Source organism: Taudactylus pleione, unplaced genomic scaffold (genome assembly GCF_031769625.1).
Source record: "Taudactylus pleione unplaced genomic scaffold, aTauple2 ptg000136l, whole genome shotgun sequence".
Classification (NCBI taxonomy): Eukaryota; Metazoa; Chordata; class Amphibia; order Anura; family Myobatrachidae; genus Taudactylus; species Taudactylus pleione.
This window is the reverse complement of record NW_028284538.1, coordinates 6,087,893-6,112,360: the sequence shown is the minus strand read 5'-3', so window position 1 is coordinate 6,112,360 and position 24,468 is coordinate 6,087,893. Positions and strand designations below refer to the sequence as shown.

The 24,468-nt window shown below is 44.5% G+C and overlaps 1 protein-coding gene across 1 annotated transcript in view; it reads right to left on the bottom strand.

Annotated features, from left to right (window-relative positions):
• LOC148522941 (membrane-spanning 4-domains subfamily A member 4D-like) overlaps positions 1-24,468 on the bottom strand; it is a 67,355-nt gene that overhangs the window by 16,213 nt on the left and 26,674 nt on the right. Inside the window, exons 4-5 of the mRNA XM_088473580.1 lie at positions 24,129-24,185; positions 19,066-19,184 (exon numbers count right to left, since the gene is read on the bottom strand). Coding sequence (XP_088329706.1) covers positions 19,066-19,184; positions 24,129-24,185 — 176 coding nt within the window. The remainder of the gene's footprint in view (positions 1-19,065; positions 19,185-24,128; positions 24,186-24,468) is intronic.

The window sequence follows — 24,468 nt, the reverse complement described above, 5'->3', positions numbered from 1 at the left end:
CAAGGTGCATATGTCAAATGTCTGTTTAACTGCTCTGTATGTCTAGAGCACGTACAGTTGATTTTGCAATTTTTAATATTAGATAAATCCTATTTTCTGTATATACCACACTCCATCTGGTCGTGTTTTTAAAACACTGACACCCTCACTATCAGCGCTGGATGCCCTGGAGAGGGAGACCCCTTATTGGAGGGGTCTCCAACTCTCCAGGGATCCCTGGCCTGGGCTGACTAGTGGTCAGGGCAGATGCTGCAGCTGGGGGGCCCGGCGATAGGGCTCCCTTGGCTGTGGCATCAGTTCCCCATTAGAAAGGGTCCAGGACTGGTTCTGTGAATTACAGTAAGACCCTACGCAAATTTTTCCCTTGTAATTCCAGAACCAGCACTGATTCCCATAGCCTGTCATGACCAGAGTTTCTCGGCATGGTGGTCGATGGGTATTATCTGTGAGGTCACTATGGTGGGGGGCATCTGGCGGTGGCGTTGGTGTTTGGTGAGGGGAGTTGGCTGTTTGTGGTTCTGTGTGGGCATGTTGTCACTTTGGGCTGGAAGGGCCTGGTGGTGCTTCCGTTCTGCTCCGGCATGGGTGCCGCCATCTTGCCACTGGTCAAATGACCTAATTGCCTAATCCTGGTTTGTCACATCCGCTCTCTGGCCAGTCACAGCACAGCACTTGGTATTTAGGGAGGTTCAGAGCCTCACTTCATTGCCAGTGCAACGTGTTTCTCAGCTTAGCTCAGAGAGAGTTCCCTGTGCTCACCATCTGTTCCTGTGAAACCTGCTTCAGTGTCAGCTCCTATCACCACCCCGGGCCCACATCAAAACCTGAACCTCACAGTTTGCACTGACCCCATGGACCCGGCCACAGAACAGGAGTCTGGAGTAGATTTTATCCGGTGCATTGCTGGCCGTTTGGAAAACCTGGAAACCATGCAGCACCAAATGTCTAAAAGACAGGACAAGCTGCAAACCTCCTTATCCTCCTCTGGGGTAACAGTTCCTTCGCTCTCTCCTGCACCTGGGAATACTGGTAACAGGACATCTCCTTGCTTACACCTTCCTATGCCCAGCAAATTTGATGGTGACCTTAAACTCTGCCTGGGGATTCTGAATCAGTGTGATATACATTTCACCTTACAACCTGATAACTTTCCCACTGCAAGAACTAAAGTGGCCTACATAGTGTCTCTGTTGTCTGGCTCAGCCTCGGATTGGGCTTCCCCACTCTGGGAGCGTTCAGATTCTCTGCTGGATAACTATACAACTTTTGTGTCATCATTCAGGAGGATCTTTGATGAGTCCGGATGTACAGTATCAGCTTAATTTGGTATTATGACTCTGAGACAAGGAATTCGTCCCGTCAGCCAGTATGCCATACAATTTCAGATTTTAGCATCTGAGCTCAAGTGGAAGGAGGAAACCGCAGCCTTCTGGTATGGACTGTCTGACCAATTAAAGGATGATTTAGTCACCTGTGAGCTTCCTACCAATCTAAATGATATGATTTCACTCTGTAACAATATCGACCTACGCTTCAGAGAACATCTGGCTGAAAAGCACAGAACCGGCCGACAAAGGTCATCTACCCCTTCCTTACCCACCCATCCATCCCCTCCTCCTATGGAAGAAGAGTCTATGCAGGTGAACCATACCCATCTCTCCAAAGAGGAATGTCAGAGAAAGATACTGAAAAACCTCTGACTGTACTGTGGAGATTTGGGTCACCTGGTGGCCTACTGTTCCCATAAATCGGGAAATTCCCAATCCTAACTGCCACTGAGGAATGCAAGTTAGGAGTAATGAGCCCGTCCTCAAACCCTAAAGATTTAGTATTAATCTTATCCCTAGATCTCAAGCATAAACCTGTCCTCACTTCTGTTCTATTGGATTCAGGAGCAGCCGGAAATTTCATGACTTCCAGTTTAATTAATAAATTACAGATCCCTTGCAAATCCCTCAATCATGCGATTTCCCTGACAGCTATAGATGGTCGTCCTCTGACTAACGGAATCGTCACCCACGAAACTCAACCAATACTTGTCCATATTGGAGCACACTATTCTGAGTCTCTGAAATTCCTGGTGATACCCGAGGCCTCCCAACAAATTATTTTAGGACTACACTGGTTACGCCAGCACATCCCCAAAATAGACTGGTGTTCTATACAAATCCTCTCATGGGGGGTCGATTGCAAGAAATCCTGTCTTCCCAAGATTCGACCTATAAGGAAAACAGTTTCATTAGTTCCTCCAGTTATCACTAGAGAGTACCAGGAGTACATTAATGTATTTTCTGAGCAACAGGCTAATATTTTACCTTCTCACTGAGAATGGGATTGTCCAAATGATCTATTGCCCAACAAGATGCCACCCCGGGGCCGCACCTACCCTCTTTCCTTGCCTCAGACCAAAGCAATGTCTGAATACATTCAGAAGAATTTAGAGAGAGGATTTATTCAACCCTCCACCTCTCCTGCCAGAGCAGCGTTCTTTTTTGTGGCGTAAAAGGATGGTGGTCTGACCTTGTATTGATTATCGGGGCCTCAAAGACATAATGGTCAATAATCAATATTCGCTTCTGCTAATCACTGAGCTATTCAGTAGAGTCTAGGAATCCATCATATTCTCTAAATTAGATCTGAAAGGGGCCTATAACCTCATTCGTATTCGCACAGGTGATGAGTGGAAGACTGCCTTTAATACCAGAGATGGACATTTTGAATATCTCATGATGCCTTTCGGATTGTGCAATGCCCCTGCTGTCTTTCAGGGTTTTGTTAATGAAATTTTCCGGGACTAACTTTACGTATCAGTTGTTGTCTATCTGGACGATATATTCATTTTTTCATCTTCGGTAGAAGAACATCACAAGCATGTGAAGGAAGTACTGTCCCGTCTGAGGAAGAATCACCTCTATTGTAAATTGGAGAAATGCGTTTTTGATGTACCCAGTGTCCCATTCCTTGGCTACGTCATTTCTGGCTCTCATCAAGAAATGGACCCTAAAAAGGTGCAGGCAATCTTGGACTGGTCTCGACCTCAATTCCTGAAAGCCATCAAGAGACTACTTTAATTTGCCAACTACTACATGCATTTTATCAAAGGATTTTCTTCTTTCATGGCTCCAATTACGGCTCTGACCTGTAAAGGTACTAATCCAGCCCTATGGTCACCAAAAGAAGAGACTGCCTTCCAACTTCTGAAACAATTGTTTATTTCAACCCTGGTTCTAAGACAACCAGATCTGGATAGACCCTTCCTGTTGGAGCTAGATGTATCATCTGAAGCTGTGGGAGCAGTTCTGTCCTAGCAATATGAAGATAACCGAATCAACCCTTGTGGCTTTTTCTCCAAGAAGTTTACTCCTGCCAAAAGAAACTATGCTATAGGTGAACAAGAACTCCTTGCAGTAAAGCTGGCATTAAAAGAGTGGAGATACCTGCTGGAGGGGGCCAAATTTCCCTTTACCCTCTTCACAGACCATAGGAACCTCCTCTTCCTTAAAAATGTCCTGTGTGTGAGCCCCTGTCTAGCTCAATGGGCAATCTTCTTCACGATTCCAGTTTACCCTGATTTTCTGAGCTGGAGCTCTAAACCAGAAAGCAGATGCTCTGTCCAGGTCACTCCTCTGTAGTGAGAATTCAGAGACCATACGTAGTGCCCCGGTACTGGAATCAAGAGTGTTTGCCAGCATACAATTACAACCTCCAACTGGGAAAACCTTCATGGCCCCGGAGTTAAGGAACAGCTCCTCACTTGGGCTAATTCCTCTAGTTTTGCAGGTCACTCAGGTACTCGGAAGACTCTGGAACTTCTAAGAAGGAGTTACTGGTGGCCATCTATGAAATCTGATGTGATGGAGTTCATTTATTCATGTACCTCTTGTGCTCAGCATAAATCTTTGCATCAGGCCGAGCTGGAGAGTTGTTACCCCTGCCTATTCCATCCTTGGACACACCTCTCCATGGATTTTGTTACAGATTTACCAAATTCTTAGGGTTACACCACCATCTGGATTGTAGTGGACCGATTTTCGAAAATGGTCCATTATGTACCTTTAAAGAAGCTGCCGACTGCTCCTGATTTGGCTCACTTGTTCATCCAACATATATTTCGTCTCCATGGACTTCCTGTCGAAATAGTCTCTAATCGTGGTGCTCAATTTGTGGCAAAATTCTGGAAGGCGCTATGTTCTGTTCTGCAAATTAAACTAAACTTCTCCACAGCCTATCATCCACAAAGCAATGGATCTACAGAGAGGGTTAATCAGGACCTTGAGACCTTCCTAAGGATCTTCATGACATCTTCTCAAGACAACTGGTCTGATTTACTGCCCTGGGCTGAATTTGCGTATAACGCCTCTTACCATTCATTTACAAATCAAACTCCATTCCAAGTAGTCTATGGTCTTCATCCTCTGGTTCCCCAGTTTTTGACGTGCCCGCTGTGGAAGACACTATACGGAGATTTGTATCTATATGGACTCAAGTACGTACTGACTTGGAGAAGGCGTCTTCTCGTTACAAATTTCAGGCAGACAGGAAACGTAGAAAGGTGCCACGCATGCAAATTGGAGACCAAGTCTGGCTATCCACTCTGAACCTACGTCTCAGAGTGCCTTCGATGAAATTCGCCCCACATTCCATAGGGCCCTTTTCCATTATCGAAGTGATCAATCCTGTGGCTTATCACCTTCAGTCCCCAATTCTTTTCATATTTCCCGGCTCAAACCCTTGATCCTGAACAAATTACGTAAAGTTCTTCCTGTTCCTCCTCGGATTCAGACTGAAAGAGGTGTGAAATTTGAAGTCTCTCAGGTTCTGGACTCTCGTATACGCAGAGGGTGACTTCAATATCTTCTGGATTGGAAGGGTTACGGCCCAGAATAACGCTGCTGGACCGATGCCCGAGACATCCGGTCACGTGACCTAATCACCCAATCCTGGTTTGTCACAGGAATCAGTTTGAAATACCACCGGCCGCATGGTTCAATTCCCGGCAGCCCGACACTGGAACAGATCCCGGCAGCGGCAGCCTGACAGCGCTGGAAATCCCGATTGTCTTAAGGTAAGTAATGACTAACCTAATCTAACCCCACTAACCCTCCTTAGGGGTGACTAACCCTAACCTCCCCCCCAAGTGCTTAACCCTAATCCCCCCTGTAAGCACCTATCCCTAACCCCCCTTCCCTGCTGCCTAAACCTAAGTCCCCCAGGGGGGGTGCCTAAGCCTGTCCCCCCAGGGGGTGCCTAACCCTAACCCTCCCTCCCCCTAGCCTAACCCTAACCTTCCCGGGGGGGGGTGCCTAACTCTAAGTCCCCCCCGGGTGCGCTAAACCTTACCCTCCCCCCCACGGCTGTCTGCTTATGGCGCCAGGCATCCCTTCGATCGGGATGCTGGGTGCCGGTCTCATGGCGTCGGTGAAATGAGCGGTGACTATATCCAGACGCCGGGCATTTCACCCTCGCCTGGATATGACAGTCAGGAAGCCGGCTGTCGGTATAATGTCAGCCGGCTTGCCGATTGCATCCCTTTGTCACATGCTCTCTCTGGCCAGTCACGGCACAGCACTTGGTATTTAGGGAGGTTCAGAGCCTTACTTCATTGCCAGTGCAACATGTTTCTCAGCATAGCTAAGAGAAAGTTCCTTGTGCTCACCATCTGTTCCTGTGAAACGCTAGCTGCCTGCCTGCTTGTCTTCTCCAACCCCGCTGGACTACACTGCATCCTCCATTACCTTCCCCTTGCCTGAGTACCTGAGTCTGCTGTTCACCCTGCACCTTGCCCCCACTGACACTCTGCTGGATGATTTTTCCTCAGCCTTCATTCTTCATTTCAACCACTACACCTGATTTCCCCTGCCTGTCATTAACTGGACATTTCTCTATTAACCAGTCACTACCTGGACAGTGCCCATTGTCTGCCACTACCTGGACATTTTCTATTAACCAGTCACTACCTGGACATTTTCCATTTGCCGGTCACTAACTGGACTTTCTCCCATTACTTCACCACAGCTCCCCAGTGCACTTAGTGCTATACCTGGACTTTAGTTTTGTCATATTCATGTCTACCAAACCACTCATTAAAGTTTTACATTTTCATTTAAACCTGCTTCAGTGTCTGCTCCTATCACCACCCCAGGCCCACAACAAAACCAGAACCTCACATAGCCCAGTGCTGGTTGTACTAAGTAGAGGGAGACCCTATGCAATTGTTTCCCTGTACTTAGTCAACCAGACCTGGGTTTGAACAGTCCGTGGCTGGTTCTGTTTTGGGGGGGGACCTTACATAATTTTTTTAAAACTTTTAACTCTTTATTTACTTTTTACAGTCAGATACATGCAGGCATCTCACTGATGTCTGCATGTATCTGTGTGAGAATGAACTGCTCATGCTGAAAGTGAAAGCATGAAGCAGTTCTATGCTGTCGGGGATTTTCAGTTTGGTTTGAAGTGTGATTTGCTGTTCGATTTGTACATGAACATGTCAAATCGAACAACAAATCACTTTCACAAATTTACCTAAATCGAATTCGATTTGCAAATTGAACAGAAAATCGAATAATAGGAAATCTGGCAAAATCATTCGTTTTTCTACATTCGATTTGAGTCTGTTTGAGAAGAGCTATATCACTCTTCAAATCAACCATCAAATCAACCATTGATAAATTTACCCCAAGTGTATCGGTGGTTGCGATGCCTGACCTTCCCAACACTGGATGGGAAGAGGTGGCTCCTTCCACCATTTGAACACCCTCTGGAAGTGCTGGAAGGAGCATCCACAGTTCAGATGCTGATATTCAAATTGAAGATGTCACTGTTGAAGTACAACAGGATGAGGGTATTGGTGTAGCTGGCGCTGAGGAGGAAGTTGACGAGAAGGATTCTGATGGTGATATGGTTTGTTTAATTCAGGCTCCGGGGGAGACAGTTGTTGTCAATGGGATGAAAAAGCCCATCGTCATCATCATGCCTAGGCAGAAGACCAAAAATTCCACCTCTTTGGTCTGGAAATATTTCAGTCCAAATCCAGATAACTACTGTCTTGCCATATGTAGCTTATGTAAAGGTGGAATAAGTAGGGGTAAGGATGTTAACCACCTAGGAACATCATCCATTATACATCACCTGCAGCGCGTTCATAAAAAGATACTGTCAAGTTTAGAAACTGTGGCTAAGACCGTAAGCAGTCCAGGGACACCTAAATCCCTTTGTCCTGTTGTATCCAAGCGCCTGCAAACCACACCGTCAACTGCCTCCTCATCAATTTCCTCCTCAGTCAGGATCGGAAGTAGTCCTGCAGGCCATATCACTGGCATGACTGACTCCTCTCCTATCTGAGATTCCTCCGGAGGATCCTGCATTGCTACGCCTACTGCTGCCACTGCTGGGAGTCATTCATCATCCCAGAGAGGAAACTGGAACACCACTACTTCTTTTACTATTCAATTGACCCTCCAATAGACCTTAGCGAGGAGTATGAAGTATGATAGCAGTCATCCATGTGCAAAGCGGATAACTGAGGCCTTTACTGCTATGTTGGTGTTAGACGTGCATTCAATGTCCGCCATTAGTGCAGTCGTATTTAGGCAATTGATGGAGGTAGTGTGTCCCCGGTACCAAATCCCATCTAGATTCCACTTCAGTAGGCTGGCAATACCGAGACTGTACAGAGATGTCAGAAAAGTGTCCTCAGTGTCCTAAAAAATACGGTTGTACCCAATGTCCACTTAACCATGGACATTTGGACAAGTGGAACAGGGCAGACTAAGGACTATATGACTATGACAGCGATGTATCGCCTTACGCAGCAACATCAGCAGCATCACCAGTAGCAGCATCTCAGCAACGCCAGCTCATTCCAAGACAAGCTACGCTGTGTACAGGGGCGGGCTGGGGGTCAGGGTGCCATCTGCCCCCTGAGCCAGAGCAATTTAAGCCCTGGAGGGGCCGCCAGCTTCCTTCAGCTATACGCTGCATACAGTACAACAGGGCCAGTGCTGAATATAGGAGACCCTTGAACCCAGCCAGCTGCTGCCAGGACCTGGAGGCTGAGCACTGGGGTGGAGGCGGGGCTGCCTGATGACTCCTCTGATCTCTTAGCCAGTGGTCTGAGGAATCTGAAATCAGTTGAACTGTCAGAGTTCTGTGGAGTCATCAGGCAACCCCGCCTCCACCCCAGTGTTAAGGTTATTCAGTCCTGCCCAGCAGTAGCACTCACTGCCACGGGGACTGCAGTACAGCAGGATAGATCAGGTATTGGACACCATGGGTAGGGGGGTTATTTAGTGCGACTATGATGAGGAGCAGTGGAGCACTATGGGAAAGGGAGGCATAGTGAGGGACTAGGTAAGGGAAGGTGGAAGAGGAGCACAATGTATAAAATTATTCATATATATGTCAGGTGCCTACTTATTGGGGGGGAGGGGGACAGCTGGGTTCATAGAACCTCCTCACTACCCCATGCTTATATCACTATATCCTGATATCGACTGCACTATGCTCCACAGACAAACATGCAGCATACTGCCAGCCATAGAAGTGATGGCAGAGCATAGAGCAGCTATTCTGTTTGAAGAGCACACTGTTTCCTGGTCCATCTAGCTGCAGCATCTACCCTGCAGCATTCAGCATTGGAAACAGTACAAATGTGTGTTAATTACCTGTTGCTCAATCTGATTTGAGTACGTAGAGTGTTACAATGTAACAGCAGCAGGTGTTTCCATTCAGCTGGGGGAAGGTGTTCAGCAGAATAGTAGACCCTAAAAGACAGCTTGATTCTCCTCTGCTGTAAGAAGAGGTAGATTTGTTTTCTCACTACCTCACCATGTATGCCTCTGTCCCTAACCAGGGGCGCCGAGAGGGGGGGAGAGCAGGTACAGTTTACCCAGGCCCAGGCTTCCAGAGGGGCCCGGCGGGGGCCCGGGTCCGGCTGCGCCCCCCCTCCCTTCCTCTCTCCTCCCTCCCTCTGCAGCAGCTCAGCACACAGCGTGTGCTGGGATGCAGTGGGAGACTGCTTACAGCTGCAAAGCAGCAGCCACAGCAATCTCCTATGCCTGAGGGGGGAGCGATCACACTGATCGCTCCCCCCCTAGCTTTGCGCTGGGCATCGGGGCTCAGAGCGCTGCAAAACTATGTTTTTTGTTGCTGTTTTTTTAAAGGGGGCATGGCCACACCTCCCGCAATTAGGCCATGCCCCCTTCTTTACCGGGGCCCGGCGCCATTCTCTACGGCCCTGCCCCTAACACACACATTTTGTATGTCTGTAAGCACCTCTCTCCCCTTTGTCTTCTCCAATTCTCTCCCCATGTCTGCTCCCCCCTTATAACCCTTTGTGTATGTATATATCTCTTCTGTTCTCTTAGCCCATCTGTACATCCATTGTACACAGAGCATCTTCAAGGTTCCCCAAAATCCACACCTAACCCTACAGTAACACCATCCTGAAAGTGTGCAGACACTGATTGAATTGATTTAAAAAAAATAATAATACAAATTATTAGAAAATAAAGCTTAATTTTAACTATATTAATCTGATGCTGTCTTCCTGAGATGGCAACAACAGGACAGGTACTGCCCTTATAAAAAAGAAATTAGTAAGAAAATATTTTTCAATATACGAGTGGGAGAAATCTTTTTAGGGTATGTCACCAGTATGGTGGCCATCTTGGATGCCACTCTAATTTTGTAATTGGAAAGGTATCTATTTATCAAATTTCATTGAAAAGCCGGGGCCACTTGCTTATGTTTGCCAGCAAGTCTGAAATTTGCCAGCCAGCCCCTGGCTGTGTATCACCGGTTTCAGTAAGATGCACACTGCTGACAACCTCTTAGAGAAACTGAGGGAAATCATTGCTCAATGGCTTACCCCACTTAGACTCTCCTGGGGATTTGTGATATCTGACAACACCACCAATATTGTGCAGACATTACATCTGGGCAAATTCCAGCATGCCCCATGTTTTGCTCACACAATAAATTTGGTGGTGCATAATTTTCAGAAAAACGACAATGACTGTTGGATCACTCATACAGTAGAAAGTAGCAACAAGACAAAAATAAATACTAATTGTAAACATTGGAAATAAATATCTTAAAAAAGGGTAGGTATGCTTATCTTAGTTCAAAGACAACAAAAGTTCATGAGGCAAGTGATAGGAGCTCACTCCATGCATCCATCTCATTTAGAGTAAACATTTAGCTCCCTAATGAATAAAATATTATATTATACTCTGTCTATGCATGTACACTGTCTTCCCCTATACACCTCCATGTTGCTCTATCTTCCCCAATCCCTAGTGCTGTGTGGTCTCCCAGCTGTGCTAGTCTGTAGTCCCTCATCTGCACCTATCTGTCTTTCCCCATCTGGTCTCCCAACTGTGCTAGTCTGTATTCCCTCATCCGCACCAATATGCTTTTCTACCACTTTGAGAGAGGGAATCTATTGTTTAGTTAGTGCCCAGATGGGCTAGGGTTTATTTTTGTTTTATATTGTATACTGCACAATAAAACTAACTACGGCTAGCTGGCACAAAAACCCTGGACTGGTGTACTGTTACCTGGCTACTGTGTGTTTGGGGGTGTCCATCTACCCCAGGAGAGGGATCTCCTACCTCGATCAAATCACAATATATATACAGTATATATATATAAAACAAAAAAGTTATATATTTTATACTATAAAAAAATACACTAAATACAAATATAGCTGAAGTGGTAGTGTCGGGGAAAGGGTAAGCGCTCTGTGATGTAGGCTGACGTACTAGTTGTTCCCTATTCTGTACACTACTTAGTAGATGTATCTGGATACGGATGTAGTAATTGTTTGTAAAGTTTTAAGTGACAGCTATACCCTAACTTTTGAGCCAGTCCTATACCTTGGTCCAACCGGTCAGCAATAACTGTGGGCAGAATCTTCCCTCTGAGTTAACTGTTGGTGTGCAAAGTCAGTGGTGACAAAAGAAACTGTTCAATAGTTAATAGCGAAATACCAGTATGCCTGCTGGGCAAAAACTGTGGGCAGTGTTTTCATTAAAAAGATTAGCAATAAAATCCTAGTCCCGTATGCTGCTCATGTAACTCCTTATTTGTTGCATATGCAGTGGTGAGCCCCTTCTCTTTCTTCCATTCCACCTCAGGTACCTCAAAAGAATGAGTGCGGTGTCAGGATAATGTGGACACTGGTGTTGCAGATAAGGGTACATAGATGATGTACTGTTTATCTGGAGAGGGGAGGAAACATCATTACAGGAATTTTTACAGTACATCAACAATAACAACAAAAACTTGCAGTTTACTTCCAACTACAGCAAAAAAGAGGTACAATTTTTGGATTTAGATATTTTTATCGACAATTCCATGATTTTGACAAAGACACATCATAAGACAGTTGATGTGAACAGCTACATCTTAGCTAGTAGCAGCCATCACCCACAATGGATTAAGGGTATACCAAAGGGCCAATTTACCAGACTTAGACGCAATTGTACAAATATGGAGGACTATGTCATACAAGGGGAAACCTTAAAATGTCAATTTGAACAAAAGAAATACAATATGGGAGAGGTAGAGACAGCTTTTAGTACACTTAAAAACACGTCAAGAGATTCACTACTCAAAACCTCAACTAAGCTATGCGCAAAAAATAGGGACCAGGTATGTTTTATTACAGAATACAGTGGAGCAGGCCCAAAAATAAAAACCATTCTGCAAAAACACTGGCACATTTTGCAGATGGACGACAAACTCAGACAAGTATTACCCATAAAACCAGATCTCGTATTTAGGAAAGCTCCAGACCTAAGAAATAAACTAACTCACAGTTATTTGAGAGAAACAACCACAACAAAAAAATTAAAACAGAGCACAATAGAGGGAAATCAGATGTCGAAGGGATTCTTCCCTTGTGGAAGATGTTCCAACTGCAGAAATTTAGGATACAGGAGTACAAAACCTATCAATCATATCATATCCTAAACAACATTAAGGAAATATAATATCAAAGACACCATTACGTGTGACAGTGACCATGTGATCTACATGCTGCAATGCCCTTGCGGGCTCCAATATGTTGGTCGCACCACAAGACCATTAAAAACAAGAGTCGCTGAGCATCTCAGAAATATTAACAAAGGGTTCCAAAACCATAGTGTATCAGAACATTTTAGGTTAGTTCATCAGAGTGACCCAAAAGGACTGAAATTTACAGGTATTGAGAAAATACACTATAACTGGAGGGGGGAAAATAAGATAGAAAAAATAGACCACGTAGAAAGTAGATGGATCTTTGAATTACATACCCTACAACCAGAAGGTTTGAACATAGATTCATGAATGTGGCTTTGATAGACATTCATATAATTATGCCTGTGTGAGCACGTATGATTAATTGGAGAACGGTCGTTCTGTTTCCGACAGTGTAGGACAGATTATGTAGAACATGATCAACTTCATTAAAAAAAGAATCGATATTATGACATAATATTAAGATAAGGAAATTGAAGTAAGGTACATCCATAATTTATCCCCAGGATTGAACAACAATACACTATATACAACAGTGTATTATTGTCACCCAATATCACTCTACAATATATCTGCCTTTAGAGGGCTTAAAATGACAGCAGGAACGCTTTGGTCCTGAGACTTCCACAAGATGGCCGCCGCCATAGTGAGACACCGGAGACCAAACAATAGGGCAGTACATGCGTGGCACCCTTAGGCACACTCCATCACTAGAGGAACATATCGCTACACTAAGCCATTACAGAAGAGGGCGACGATATGAGCATGACGCTCGTGCAACATGGACAGGTTACAAGGAACTCATGTGACACGTCACGTGAGCGGGAACAGTGACGAACCCAGAAGTGCGGCGGGGAAATGCTGCAAATGGACTGCTATGAAAGTATAAAGTAGGTGAACATGCAGAGAACCACATTTGCCCTTGAAAAAGTCCAACTGTGGACGAAACGCGTTGGGACAGACACCTATCACCCAATTGACTTTTAAATATTTTCATGGCTATGTTTTTGATTGATGGTCATGTGACCTTTTGATTATTTAATAAATCCTGATTATCTACACTCCCATTAGTACATTATTAGCGTATGCCACCCCACTCATATCCACTTACTCACACCCACAAGGAGAGGAGCCGGTTACCAGGAGAGACCATCAGAAGCATTTTAGGGTAAGTACCATCCAAACTACCCTTATCTGCAACACCAGTGTCCACATTATCCTGACACCGCACTCATTCTTTTGAGGTACCTGAGGTGGAATGGAAGAAAGAGAAGGGGCTCACCACTGCATATGCAACAAATAAGGAGTTACATGAGCAGCATACGGGACTAGGATTTTATTGCTAATCTTTTTAATGAAAACACTGCCCACAGTTTTTGCCCAGCAGGCATACTGGTATTTCGCTATTAACTATTGAACAGTTTCTTTTGTCACCACTGACTTTGCACACCAACAGTTAACTCAGAGGGAAGATTCTGCCCACAGTTATTGCTGACCGGTTGGACCAAGGTATTGGACTGGCTCAAAAGTTAGGGTATAGCTGTCACATAAAACTTTACAAACAATTACTACATCCGTATCCAGATACATCTACTAAGTAGTGTACAGAATAGGGAACAACTAGTACGTCAGCCTACATCACAGAGCGCTTACCCTTTCCCCGACACTACCACTTAATTTAGGAGGTTGGAACACCTCTAAGAGTATGCTGCTAGTGGTATAGTTAGTGTTAGTAATATCCTGGGAGGCCCACCGTCCATCTGCTGTATTCTAAATATAGCTGAAGTACCTGGCAATGCATTGATTTAAATCAAGTTATTAAGTTTTATAAAGTGATGTCATCCAAACCCACACTACAATGCTGCAGCGATAGCCATAAAGTGAACTCTGAAGCCGTGCCGGAGGGCCGTCCACAAGCTCTTGGCCCGCCCACTACCCTGCCCACTTTCCCACCCGCCCACAAGCACGGCCACCCTTCTGCTCAGCCACTGAGAAATAAAGTTTTTTTGTCTGAAGGTACATGGCGTGTGACGTCATGACTGCAAGAGTGGAGCCGCAAAGTCAATAAAAAGGTAAGTGAGAGAGCTGGGGACAGAATGGGGGCTGGCTGGCTGGGAATACAGAAGGGGGGCTGATTGGCTTGGAGCATAGAAGGCAGGTCAGGCTGGAACACAGAAGGGGGTCAGGCTGTCTGTGGACAAAAAAGGGGGTGCTGTCAGGCTGTATAGAGACACAAAAGGGGGTTCTGGCTGTCTGGGGACACAAAAGGGGGTGCTGGCTGTCTGGGGACACAAAAGGGGGTGCTGACAGGCTGTCTGGGGACACATAACTGGGTTCTGTCTGGAGACACAAGTGGGTGCTGTCAGGCAGTCTGGGGACATATAAAAGTACTTTCTGCAAGAAGCAGAGGAAAAGGACAAATATGCCTTTGTAGGTGCACTCTTATGACAGATAATTATTTATATATGGATGATGATGGAATGATTAGTATGAATAAAACTTAACGTTTAATATACACCTTTAAAAGGAAGTTCTCCCCAGAGGGTGATGTGTAGATATAACATAGAAATCTACTAAGGACAAAAAAGAACAATATAAACGTCCTTTGAAGTGTAAATGAGTATTATTATTTATTATTGATAAAAATCCAATGAGTAATCAGCTCCTGTTAAGGGTAATGAATATTCTAATTAACCCTAATTCAATCTACAGGGAGGCACATATGATTACTTCATACAGTACATATCTGGCGAACTATAGTAGTTTTTAATTAGATATCTGTTGTGATCGACATATACATAAATGATAGTCGGTCAGAAACAATTATATATTGTAAGAAACCACACTATGATAACTAAGAAAGATGACTTATTAAGCTAATCCAGCAGCTTTGAAATCTGTGTCCCCTGTAGATAAGTGAGGGATATATATTGTAATTAAATATCAGTACACATATATTGACATTGCTGATAGTGATAAAATCTGTGTCCCCATATAACTAAGAGGATTGTGATTGGGAGGACTTTTATCCCAAGTATGTTAACTCATATTGGTTTTAGCAGATATGCTAGGAAAAGAATAGTACACCTTGGAGTAGTGATAAATGCATATATTAAATTGCCATATAATATCAGCAGAGTTTGCACTATGAGAAGCAAAGTGATATCCCAAAGGCATTTTTGTCCTTTTCCTCTGCTTCTTGCAGAAAGTACTTTTATATGTGTTTAGCACAAACCTTAGAGTCATCCAAAAAAATTTTATTGTGATGAACCATGATGTTGGTAGCAATTATGCAATAGCAATTTTCCATTCATTTCAATTGTATTACTAGTGCGTACTCACAACTTTGTCATATATAGGCTGTCTGGGGACACAGGAGGGAATGCTGGCAGGCTGTCTGGAGGCACAAAAGGGGGTGCTGGCAGGCTGTCTAGAGACACAAAAGGGGGTGCTGGCTCTGTCTGGGGACACAGAAGGGGGTGCTGACAGGCTGTCTGGGGACACCAAAGTGGGTGCTGTCTGGGGACACAAGTGGGTGCTGTCTGCCTGTCTGGGAACACAGAAGGGGGTGAGGCTGACTGGGGACACAAAAGGGGGTGCTGACGGGCTGTCTAGAGACACACTGATGTCATGTGTCAGTTTGAGATTCAGAGTTTTGGTGTTAAGATGCTGGATACATTTGAGGAGTAGTTTCTCTTCACCATCCCATATGACCAAAATATTGTCTATATATTGGTGCCAGGCAATGCTATGGTTGGTGTAGTGTTTATTCTTGCCGTTGAACACATGTTTGTGTTCCCACCAACCTAAATAGAGATTCACATAGGTTGGTGCACAAGCTGCACCCATTGCAGTACCCCTGGTCTCAATCAGTAATCTGACCAATTATCTAATTATACAATTACTAAGGGTATTTTTAACCAGTCTCACACACCACACTTTACTGGATGTGAACAAGTTTTTCTCTGAAGGCAAAACGTATGTCATCATCAAGGGTCATGTGATTTGACAGGCCATGCACCATCCCATCAGACGTGCATATGGCAGATTTCCCCTGCAGTCTAATGCCACGTGAACACTGACCAGCATTACAGACTGCCCGGCCTCCATAAGCAGAAATGCCGCTTGAGGCTAATACCACGCATACACTGCAGGGAACTGAGATTACCCACAAATTGGGGCAGTTAAAGACTCGCTCCACTGCAATACTTACATGCCCGGAGCTCCGAAGTCAGACCCTGCATGGGACACTACAGGTACTCGGTGTATTGAATGATTCAAAAGTGCAATCATCAACAGACAATATAGGCACTATAGGAATGGAGGTATTTATCTTACCATTGCCGGAACACTGTTCAACACATCAGTGTTTTGGGATACAAACAATCATCTCTATACTGCTGGAAAGCGAATATCCATTTATCCCACTATAACCATATGTGCCTGATCACCACATAGTAGACAGTATACTACAGAAGCCCTCTCTGATCTAGAGTATTTTTCACAGTTGCTTACCCCTGCTCACTCGCCTGTTGAGTAAAATAATATATATTTTTTTCAGGTTACCCTGGTTTATCTCATTTTGCGCTCTCTCATCAGCCAGCCACCTTTGCCTGTCCTGCAATGTCCAGGATATCAAGACAGACAACGTGTGTGCAAACTGACATAAAGAAGTGCCCTTACTCTTTCTTCTTACCAGCTGTTAACCCCACTCTCTCATCCCATGTCCTCTGTTCTTTTCAAGATGTGGTAACAGCAGAAGTGGGGGGACAGACTTTGGGTACTACCATCCAATGTACAGAGTCTCCAGTCACGAATTAGCTGTGGAGGCTCATTCTGTATTGTACTAAGATATAGATGCTAAAATGCACTTAACTTGTTCTCTGCATGACTAAATATTTTTTTCCCTAGGTGACACTGTATCAAAACATAACAAATTGTCTGATGATTCATATTGTTTTTTCAATGTTTTTTTACTCTCAGTGAATTATAGGGGCACATGCTCCTGGGAGCAACAGAAATCACAGCCCATTTTGTAAAATATTTATGCCATACATCTCAATAGTGGGTTAGCAAGATCACATAACCCTACCATAGCTGATAGGTGATATTTTTGATGATTGATGTTATGATACGTCCACTGCCAGTTTACTAATGTGCTGTGTATTTTTGATTATGTACAGTGATAGCTTGATATATCTCGAGTAGAACTTTGTGGCCAAATGTTACACCTGATATGTGTGACCAAAAGCATTTTGCGTGCACTACAAGAGGTTGTTGAAATCTTATAACAACATTTGACGAATTATACACTGTACTGTTTTTACTATGTACTACAACATGGTGATATGTCTCTTGCAGACCTCAATGGATATATACTACACTGGATGTATGTGACCATAAAACATTTTGTGTGCGCTGTAATATGAGATTCTTGAAATCTTGGTTCAATATTCTGTTTTTGACAAAATGTACAATATCAAACGGGCTGATACAATTATCAAATATATTTCGCCGTCACTCAGATTTGTCTGATAAACCAAAATGTTTTTGTCTTTTTGATCTTCCTTTGTTTGGCATAATTATTTGCCCATTGAATTTCCTGTAATAGGATCCAAACCTTCTGGTGTACAGAACTGTACACCTACTGTATGTATGTATATATATATATATATATATATATATATATATATACACACACATATACATATATATATATAATGGTATATGTATGGCAATGTTATATGTCATGTGTTATGTGTGTACCATTATTTTATGTTTTATAATCAATAAAAGTTACATTTTATATTGATCATAACTACATAGAATGCCCCCACAAAAAAATCTTCTTTTCTTACTCATTCAGCATTTGGACAAAATAGGGCTTGTTTAAGTATATTATAATTTAACTTGAATATCTTTTTAATATGTCCCGATTTGGTGTTATACTTAGAAATAAATAGAATAAATTCTCCTTTAATAAACACTAATTTATTTTTATTGTCGATTTTAATTGTTCGATTTTAATATTTGATTAAACACATTTTTCTTCTAGCTCGGGACCTTGCACCCCTAACATTTAAAAGGGAAAAAGCATATAGTTTAATAGTGGTACAGGATAGCAACATCTACTAAAATTACTCAACAAATCTTCTATCTGTATTTTTAAATCTTCCTATTTTTCACAGTTTCGTCTTATGCAGAGAACCTGATTTTTCGGTATATTTGTATATAATGTCCACTTTGATACTACTAACTACTCCAGGCTTGCCTACCCTCCCGATTTGGTCGGGAGCCTCCCGAATATCGGGTGCCACTCCCGGCCCCCCCGGAAAGGCAGGCAAGCCTCCCGTCTGCCGAATGCCCCCCCGGACTACTAATAGAAACCCTTGCAGCAGTGGGGGCGATGACATGATCCGCGCTGAATCGTGTCATTGTGGCCCTGTCCCCTGCTTCACAATGCCATTAATTTCAGCATTGTAAAGAGGGGGCGGGGCAACTATGATGCGATTGTGCGGTCACGCCCCTGGCCCCCAATACGGAGTCATTGCCCAGCCACCATAAATTTGTAAAGCTGGTGAAATTGAGGATGAGTAACAGCAAAGATAACAACTGCAGCTCCAGGTTGCATTCTTTCAACAAAACTTTAATAGTTGCACCACAAATTTCAATACTTCATAAAATATTATCAAATTGGTCCAAAATAAAAGTGTGACCAATAATCAATAACACTGGTTGAGAACATTGAAAATTAAATTGATTCAGTGAACAGGCATTACAACATGCACGTAAATGAGGTATGAAGACCATGACTGCCGGCTTGTGTGTGTGATTATCTGACCACAAAATGGCCTCTTGTGATCTGGATGCTAGGCCCAACCACAGAACAGCTTGACCTTTACATAACATGGCCATCCATATTACTGTATATAATGGAAGATTTCCCTGGACTATTAAATTTTCAAGGATATATTTCAGTATACAGTTAGTTAGACATTGTTTCTTACAGTAGTTTATATTAAATATACACTCGAATATAACTTACTACTTACATTTCTGATGTCAAAAATATAAAATAATGCTGTTTCAATGCTAATTAGGATCAATGCAACAACACTGACAATTGTGCTGATGATGTTCAATGATAGGGATCCTCTCACCTGTGCAGATAAAAAGAGCAAACAATCAATGAAAGGCATATTCAATAATATCTCTCAGCAGTCTCACGTTCTACAAGACATCTCTGGGATTGACTGATAGGGCCAAATGCAATAGGGTGCTGGATTCAGAAACTGGCGAGCTTTTAGCAAGATGGCAGTTAAATCTAAAATGGTAATTTTTTGGGTTTCCAAATTCAATACACGGACAAACTAATGAAGACTCTTGAAGCACCAGCAAATAAATTAAATCCTCACTTTCCTCATGCCAAATTGGTAGGAATAAAAACCTTATAAAGTTGAATACAGGTCTAGTCACCTGGCACAGTAAAGTTTTTTTATTCCCTATCTGCGCTGCACACGTAATGTTACGTGCACTGAAAAACAGAGTGTGAGGAATCTATCACCACTGTCTTAATGAGGAGCAAGGAGAAGTTCCAGGTAAGTGGTGGGGGAAGGGGCAATGCAAAAACAGGCTACTGCAGAGATACAGTATAGGGGGAGAGACAGAGCCTGAGCTGATGCAGTGTTATGGCAAGGGTGGGGGGAACACAGACTGTTATAGAGACACCAGTGGGGGTCTGAAAGGACAGAGTCAATAGTTATGGTGTGGCCTTGCCCCAGGAGACAAAAATCCTAGTTTTGGCCCTGACTGGAGACCTGTGTTTTAACAGTGATCTTTAAATAGGCCCCTATATTCCCCATCAGCGGACAATTATAAGAGTGGCTCCATAAGTAAGGTACCATATATACTCGAGTATAAGTCGACCCGAATATAAGCCGAGGTACCTAATTTTACCACAAAAAACTGGGAAAACTTATTGACTCGAGTATAAGCCTAGGGTGGGAAATGCAGCAGCTACTGGTAGTAATCCCCCCTCTGGTACTGTCCCCAGTAGTAATCCCCCCCTGGTAGTGCCCCCAGTAGTAATCCCCCCCTGGTAGTGCCCCCAGTAGTAATATCCCCCCCTGGTAGTGCCCCCAGTAGTAATATCCCCCCCTGATAGTGCCCCCAGTAGTAATATCCCCCCTTGATAGTGCCCCCAGTAGTAATACCCCCCTGGTAGTGCCCCCAGTAGTAATACCCCCCCCTGGTAGTGCCCCCAGTATTAATCCCCCCCTGGTAGTGCCCCCAGTAGCAACATCCCCCCTGGTAGTGCCTCCAATATTAATCCCCCCTGGTAGTGCTCCCAGTAGCAATATCCCCCCCTGGTAGTGCCCCCAGTATTAACCCCCCCTGGTAGTGCCCCCAGTAGCAACATCCCCCCCTGGTAGTGCCCCCAGTATTAATCCCCCCCCTGGTAGTGCCCCCAGTAGCAATATCCCCCCCTGGTAGTGCCCCCAGTATTAACCCCCCCTTGTAGTGCCCCCAGTAGCAACATCCCCCCTGGTAGTGCCCCCAGTATTCCCCCCCCCCTCCCTGGTAGTGCCCCCAGTAGCAACATCTCCCCCCTGGTAGTTCCCCCATTATTAATCCCCCCCCCTCTGGTAGTGCCCCCAGTAGCGATATCCCCCCCTGGTAGTTCCCCCCGGTAGTAGCCCCCCCAGTAGAAAGAAATGTAAAAAAAAAAAACGCTTACCTGTAACCCCGCTCCTGGTCCCGACGCTGCTACAGGCTCCTGCGCCGCTTTGCATAATGGGAGAGACGTCGTCATGACGACGTCTCTCCCATTACCCACTGCGGGTGTCGGAAGATGGCTCCCACAGTGGGAGCAGCAGTAGCCGCTGAGAGTCTGACAGACTCTCAGCGGCTGCTGATTACACCAAACACATAGCTGCCGGCTCCGGCAGCTGTGTGTTTAGCAATGTGTAGTGCTGACCGAACTCCATCCGGTCAGCGCTACGCACGCGGTGCAGGCTGTGTCACAGTGACACAGTCTGCACCGCGGCCCGCATGGTACGCTACTCAGCAGTGTACCATGCGGGCATGACTCGAGTATAAGCCGAGGGGGTGCTTTTTCAGCACAAAAAATGTGCTGAAAAACTCGGCTTATACTCGAGTATATACAGTAACAAGACCTCTCACATGTGTAATGTTTTCCATTTCATTCCAATTTCCCGTCAGGCCGAGCAGGTAGACCACCGGAGATGTAAAATGTATGGATGGATGAAATGAAAAAAGCCATGCAGAAAGGGTTGGGGGCCAAATCTTTTATTTGAGAAGTCACAGTGCTGCTACTGATGGGTCCTACGCAGTGGGGGGGTATGGGAGGGGTGAGACTCTGGGTGGGGAAGTTGGTGGACCCTCTCAGGGGGCTCCTTGATGTGCGGTTCAGTGACCATCACGTATCTCCTATTAGACCTATGGTCTACAGTCTTCCACTCCCAGAAGTAGAGGATTTAACACCTCCACTAGCATTGTACACTTACAACCTCCTTTAAGAAGGCAGCATGCTGCCAATACAGGTTGGAGACACCACCCACTCGCCCCATCTACTCGCCCCACGATACCCAGCCTGATCCTCCTACGATCCCCTCCTCCACCAGGGACTGCCGGTGATCGCGGCCACCCCCCACCAAACACCAGGACGCACTCCAGCTGGCCCCCGTTCACAACTCCAGTGACCGACCACGCCAGCCTCCCCACGAGTGCACCTCTCCCACGAACGTCCCAGGCAGACCACCCTCTGCCAGTTGGTGTCCCCCCTGGCATTGCAGAACAGGAGCTGCACTCCCAGCAGTTCCACCACGAACACCGCACAGTGGTCGCTCACCACCACAGGTCCGGTGACCTCCAGCAACAAGCAGCCCCACAGCCTGCAGTACAACCTGGGCTCCAATTGACTTCCGCAACTTACCACCATTACAAGCATCATCCAACCACATGGCCGCAACATCGACACACTACCTACCACAAATCCTACTGGTAGGTAAGTACTCCAATACTATCCCATCACCAAGCGGGATGTGGACTTGTTGCCCCACTCACCCAGCTCCATTACCCACTCAGTGAGACTCCACAGACTGTAGACCATAGGTCCAGCAGGGGATACGTGCTGGTCACTGAACCGCACATCAAGGAGCCCCCTGAAAAGGTCCACCAACTTCCCCACCCGGAGTCTCACCCCTCCCACACCCCCGCACTGCCCAGGACCCATCAGGAGCAGGACTGTGACTTCTCCAATAAAAGATTTGGCCCCCAACCCTTTCTGTCTGGCTTTTTTAATTTCATCCATCCATACATTTTACATCTCCTCCACCACAACCCCCCTTCTCATCTCCTCCCCTTTCACTTCACCACACCCATCAACCATACCATAACACCAAGGCAGAGTGCACCTTAACCCCCCCTTATCACCAATATAACCAGTGCAGGACGCAGTACTCCCACACAAAGGTGCAGGACTCCACTGAACCATTACACACCCACACCCCCACCCACATACACATTCTAGAAACCAATACCATCCCATGTACCATCCACCCAACCCCCCCAACCCCCATTTATCTACCCCCACACACTCACCACCACCACAGCACACTGGAACACGCCTCCCACCATTACGCTTCAGCGCAGTTCAACCCTCTTTTAAACTGCATGAGCTGTTACAGTATTACTTTTAGGAGGTACTGGACCATCTGCCGTACAGCCCTGACCTGATTTCCATTTCTCTGGATCATTGAAGAAGCACCTGGGTGGAAGGTGATTCTCAAACGACGGTGAAGTTCAGGAAACTGTCATGTCCTGTCTTCAGATGCTTGACACTGATTTTTTTCTGTGTCAGGATAGATGCCTTGGTGTACGTTTGAAGCAAATGCTTAGGCAAGTATGAGGTCTATGTGGGAAAAATAATCTGTACAATGTCCATACTATTGATTATACGTATATATGTACAAGTTGAATAAATTTGTGCAATGAGAGGTCTTGTTACCTTATTTATTGAATCACCCTCATATAATTTGCATAGATCACAGCAGATTGGCCTATGTGTTTCCAATGCCAGTGCACGTAGTGGGAGTTGGTGTGCATGCCATGAACCCTAGGTCTTACAGGCACACGCCACAGTGGAAATTAGGTCATAATGCAAATGTGCATGATTTCCTAATTTACATCAGGGTCCAATTTTATAATAATAGATTGAGACCTCTAAGTACATAACAGTAAAAATAGTATGAACTTTACAGCAGTGTACCCTTCTAAGTATTACAGTATAGGATCTATTTCATGTTAATTTTCTTTTTTTACTTTCATTTCTTTTATGTCATTGTGTAGGATGTGTCACACTGTTTGTAATAATTAGGGATGTTCGCTGACCCCTGTGTTTTGATTTTGGTTTTGGATATGGATTCTCTAAAAAATTTTATCAATCCAAAATCTGAAATTTGGATTCGATATCCAAACTCTGAACCGCTGAAAGATTAGAACCACAACTAAGAGAGCAGAATCGCGACTCAGATCTGTCCAGATTCACAAAATTCAGGTGAATTTGGATTTCTGGAGAATCAAACTGCACACCTCTAGTATTAATGTAAAAAAATATCGGTAGTAGAAAAAGTCTAATGGAGCATACACACGGTCAGATTTGTCAGATCTGTCAGATGAACGATTGAACGGTTTGAACGATTTTACCAAAGATTTGAACGATTTGAACAATTTAACGATTCTTGACTGCATTAAAATGAATGGAATCGTCCAAGTGTGACTGCAAACACATCAGATGTCAGATATCATTATCTGACCATCGGGAACGCGCATCGTTCAAATCGTTCATCTGACATATATGTCAGATATGTCAGATTTTCCTTCAGATATGAACGATTGAACGATTTTTTAAATAGTTATCGTTCAGATCTGAAGAAAAATCTGACCGTGTGTATGCACCATCAGTAAGCCACTAATTCAAATATTATTGTCACTCTTATGCAAGTGCAAACAGAGCATCTCTTCATATCTAGCCAGAATTTTCCCAAGTGATTTTCTAAGGTAGTGTATATGGAATAACTTACCAGACACATGCTGGGTTTAGACTGAGCTGCAATAGTCAGAGCTCCTGCAATGATGTACTGCAAAGACGATATACATTGTAAGTGTCACATACTGTATTATATAGATACCGATCTTGAATCCGAGTCTCACGCATAGTAGCCACATCTGCTATCACTTCACATACTTCAAAAAAGATGCAGATTTCTGTATATATTCAGGATCAGCCTTGTGGCCACATCTCTTTTATGCATCCTTATCCACATGAATTTGCATCACCGCTATCCTTGGTGTAAAAACTCCATCTAAATTCAGTCGCATCTCTGTGTATTGACTCTGAATAGCTCACAATTCCATCTACAT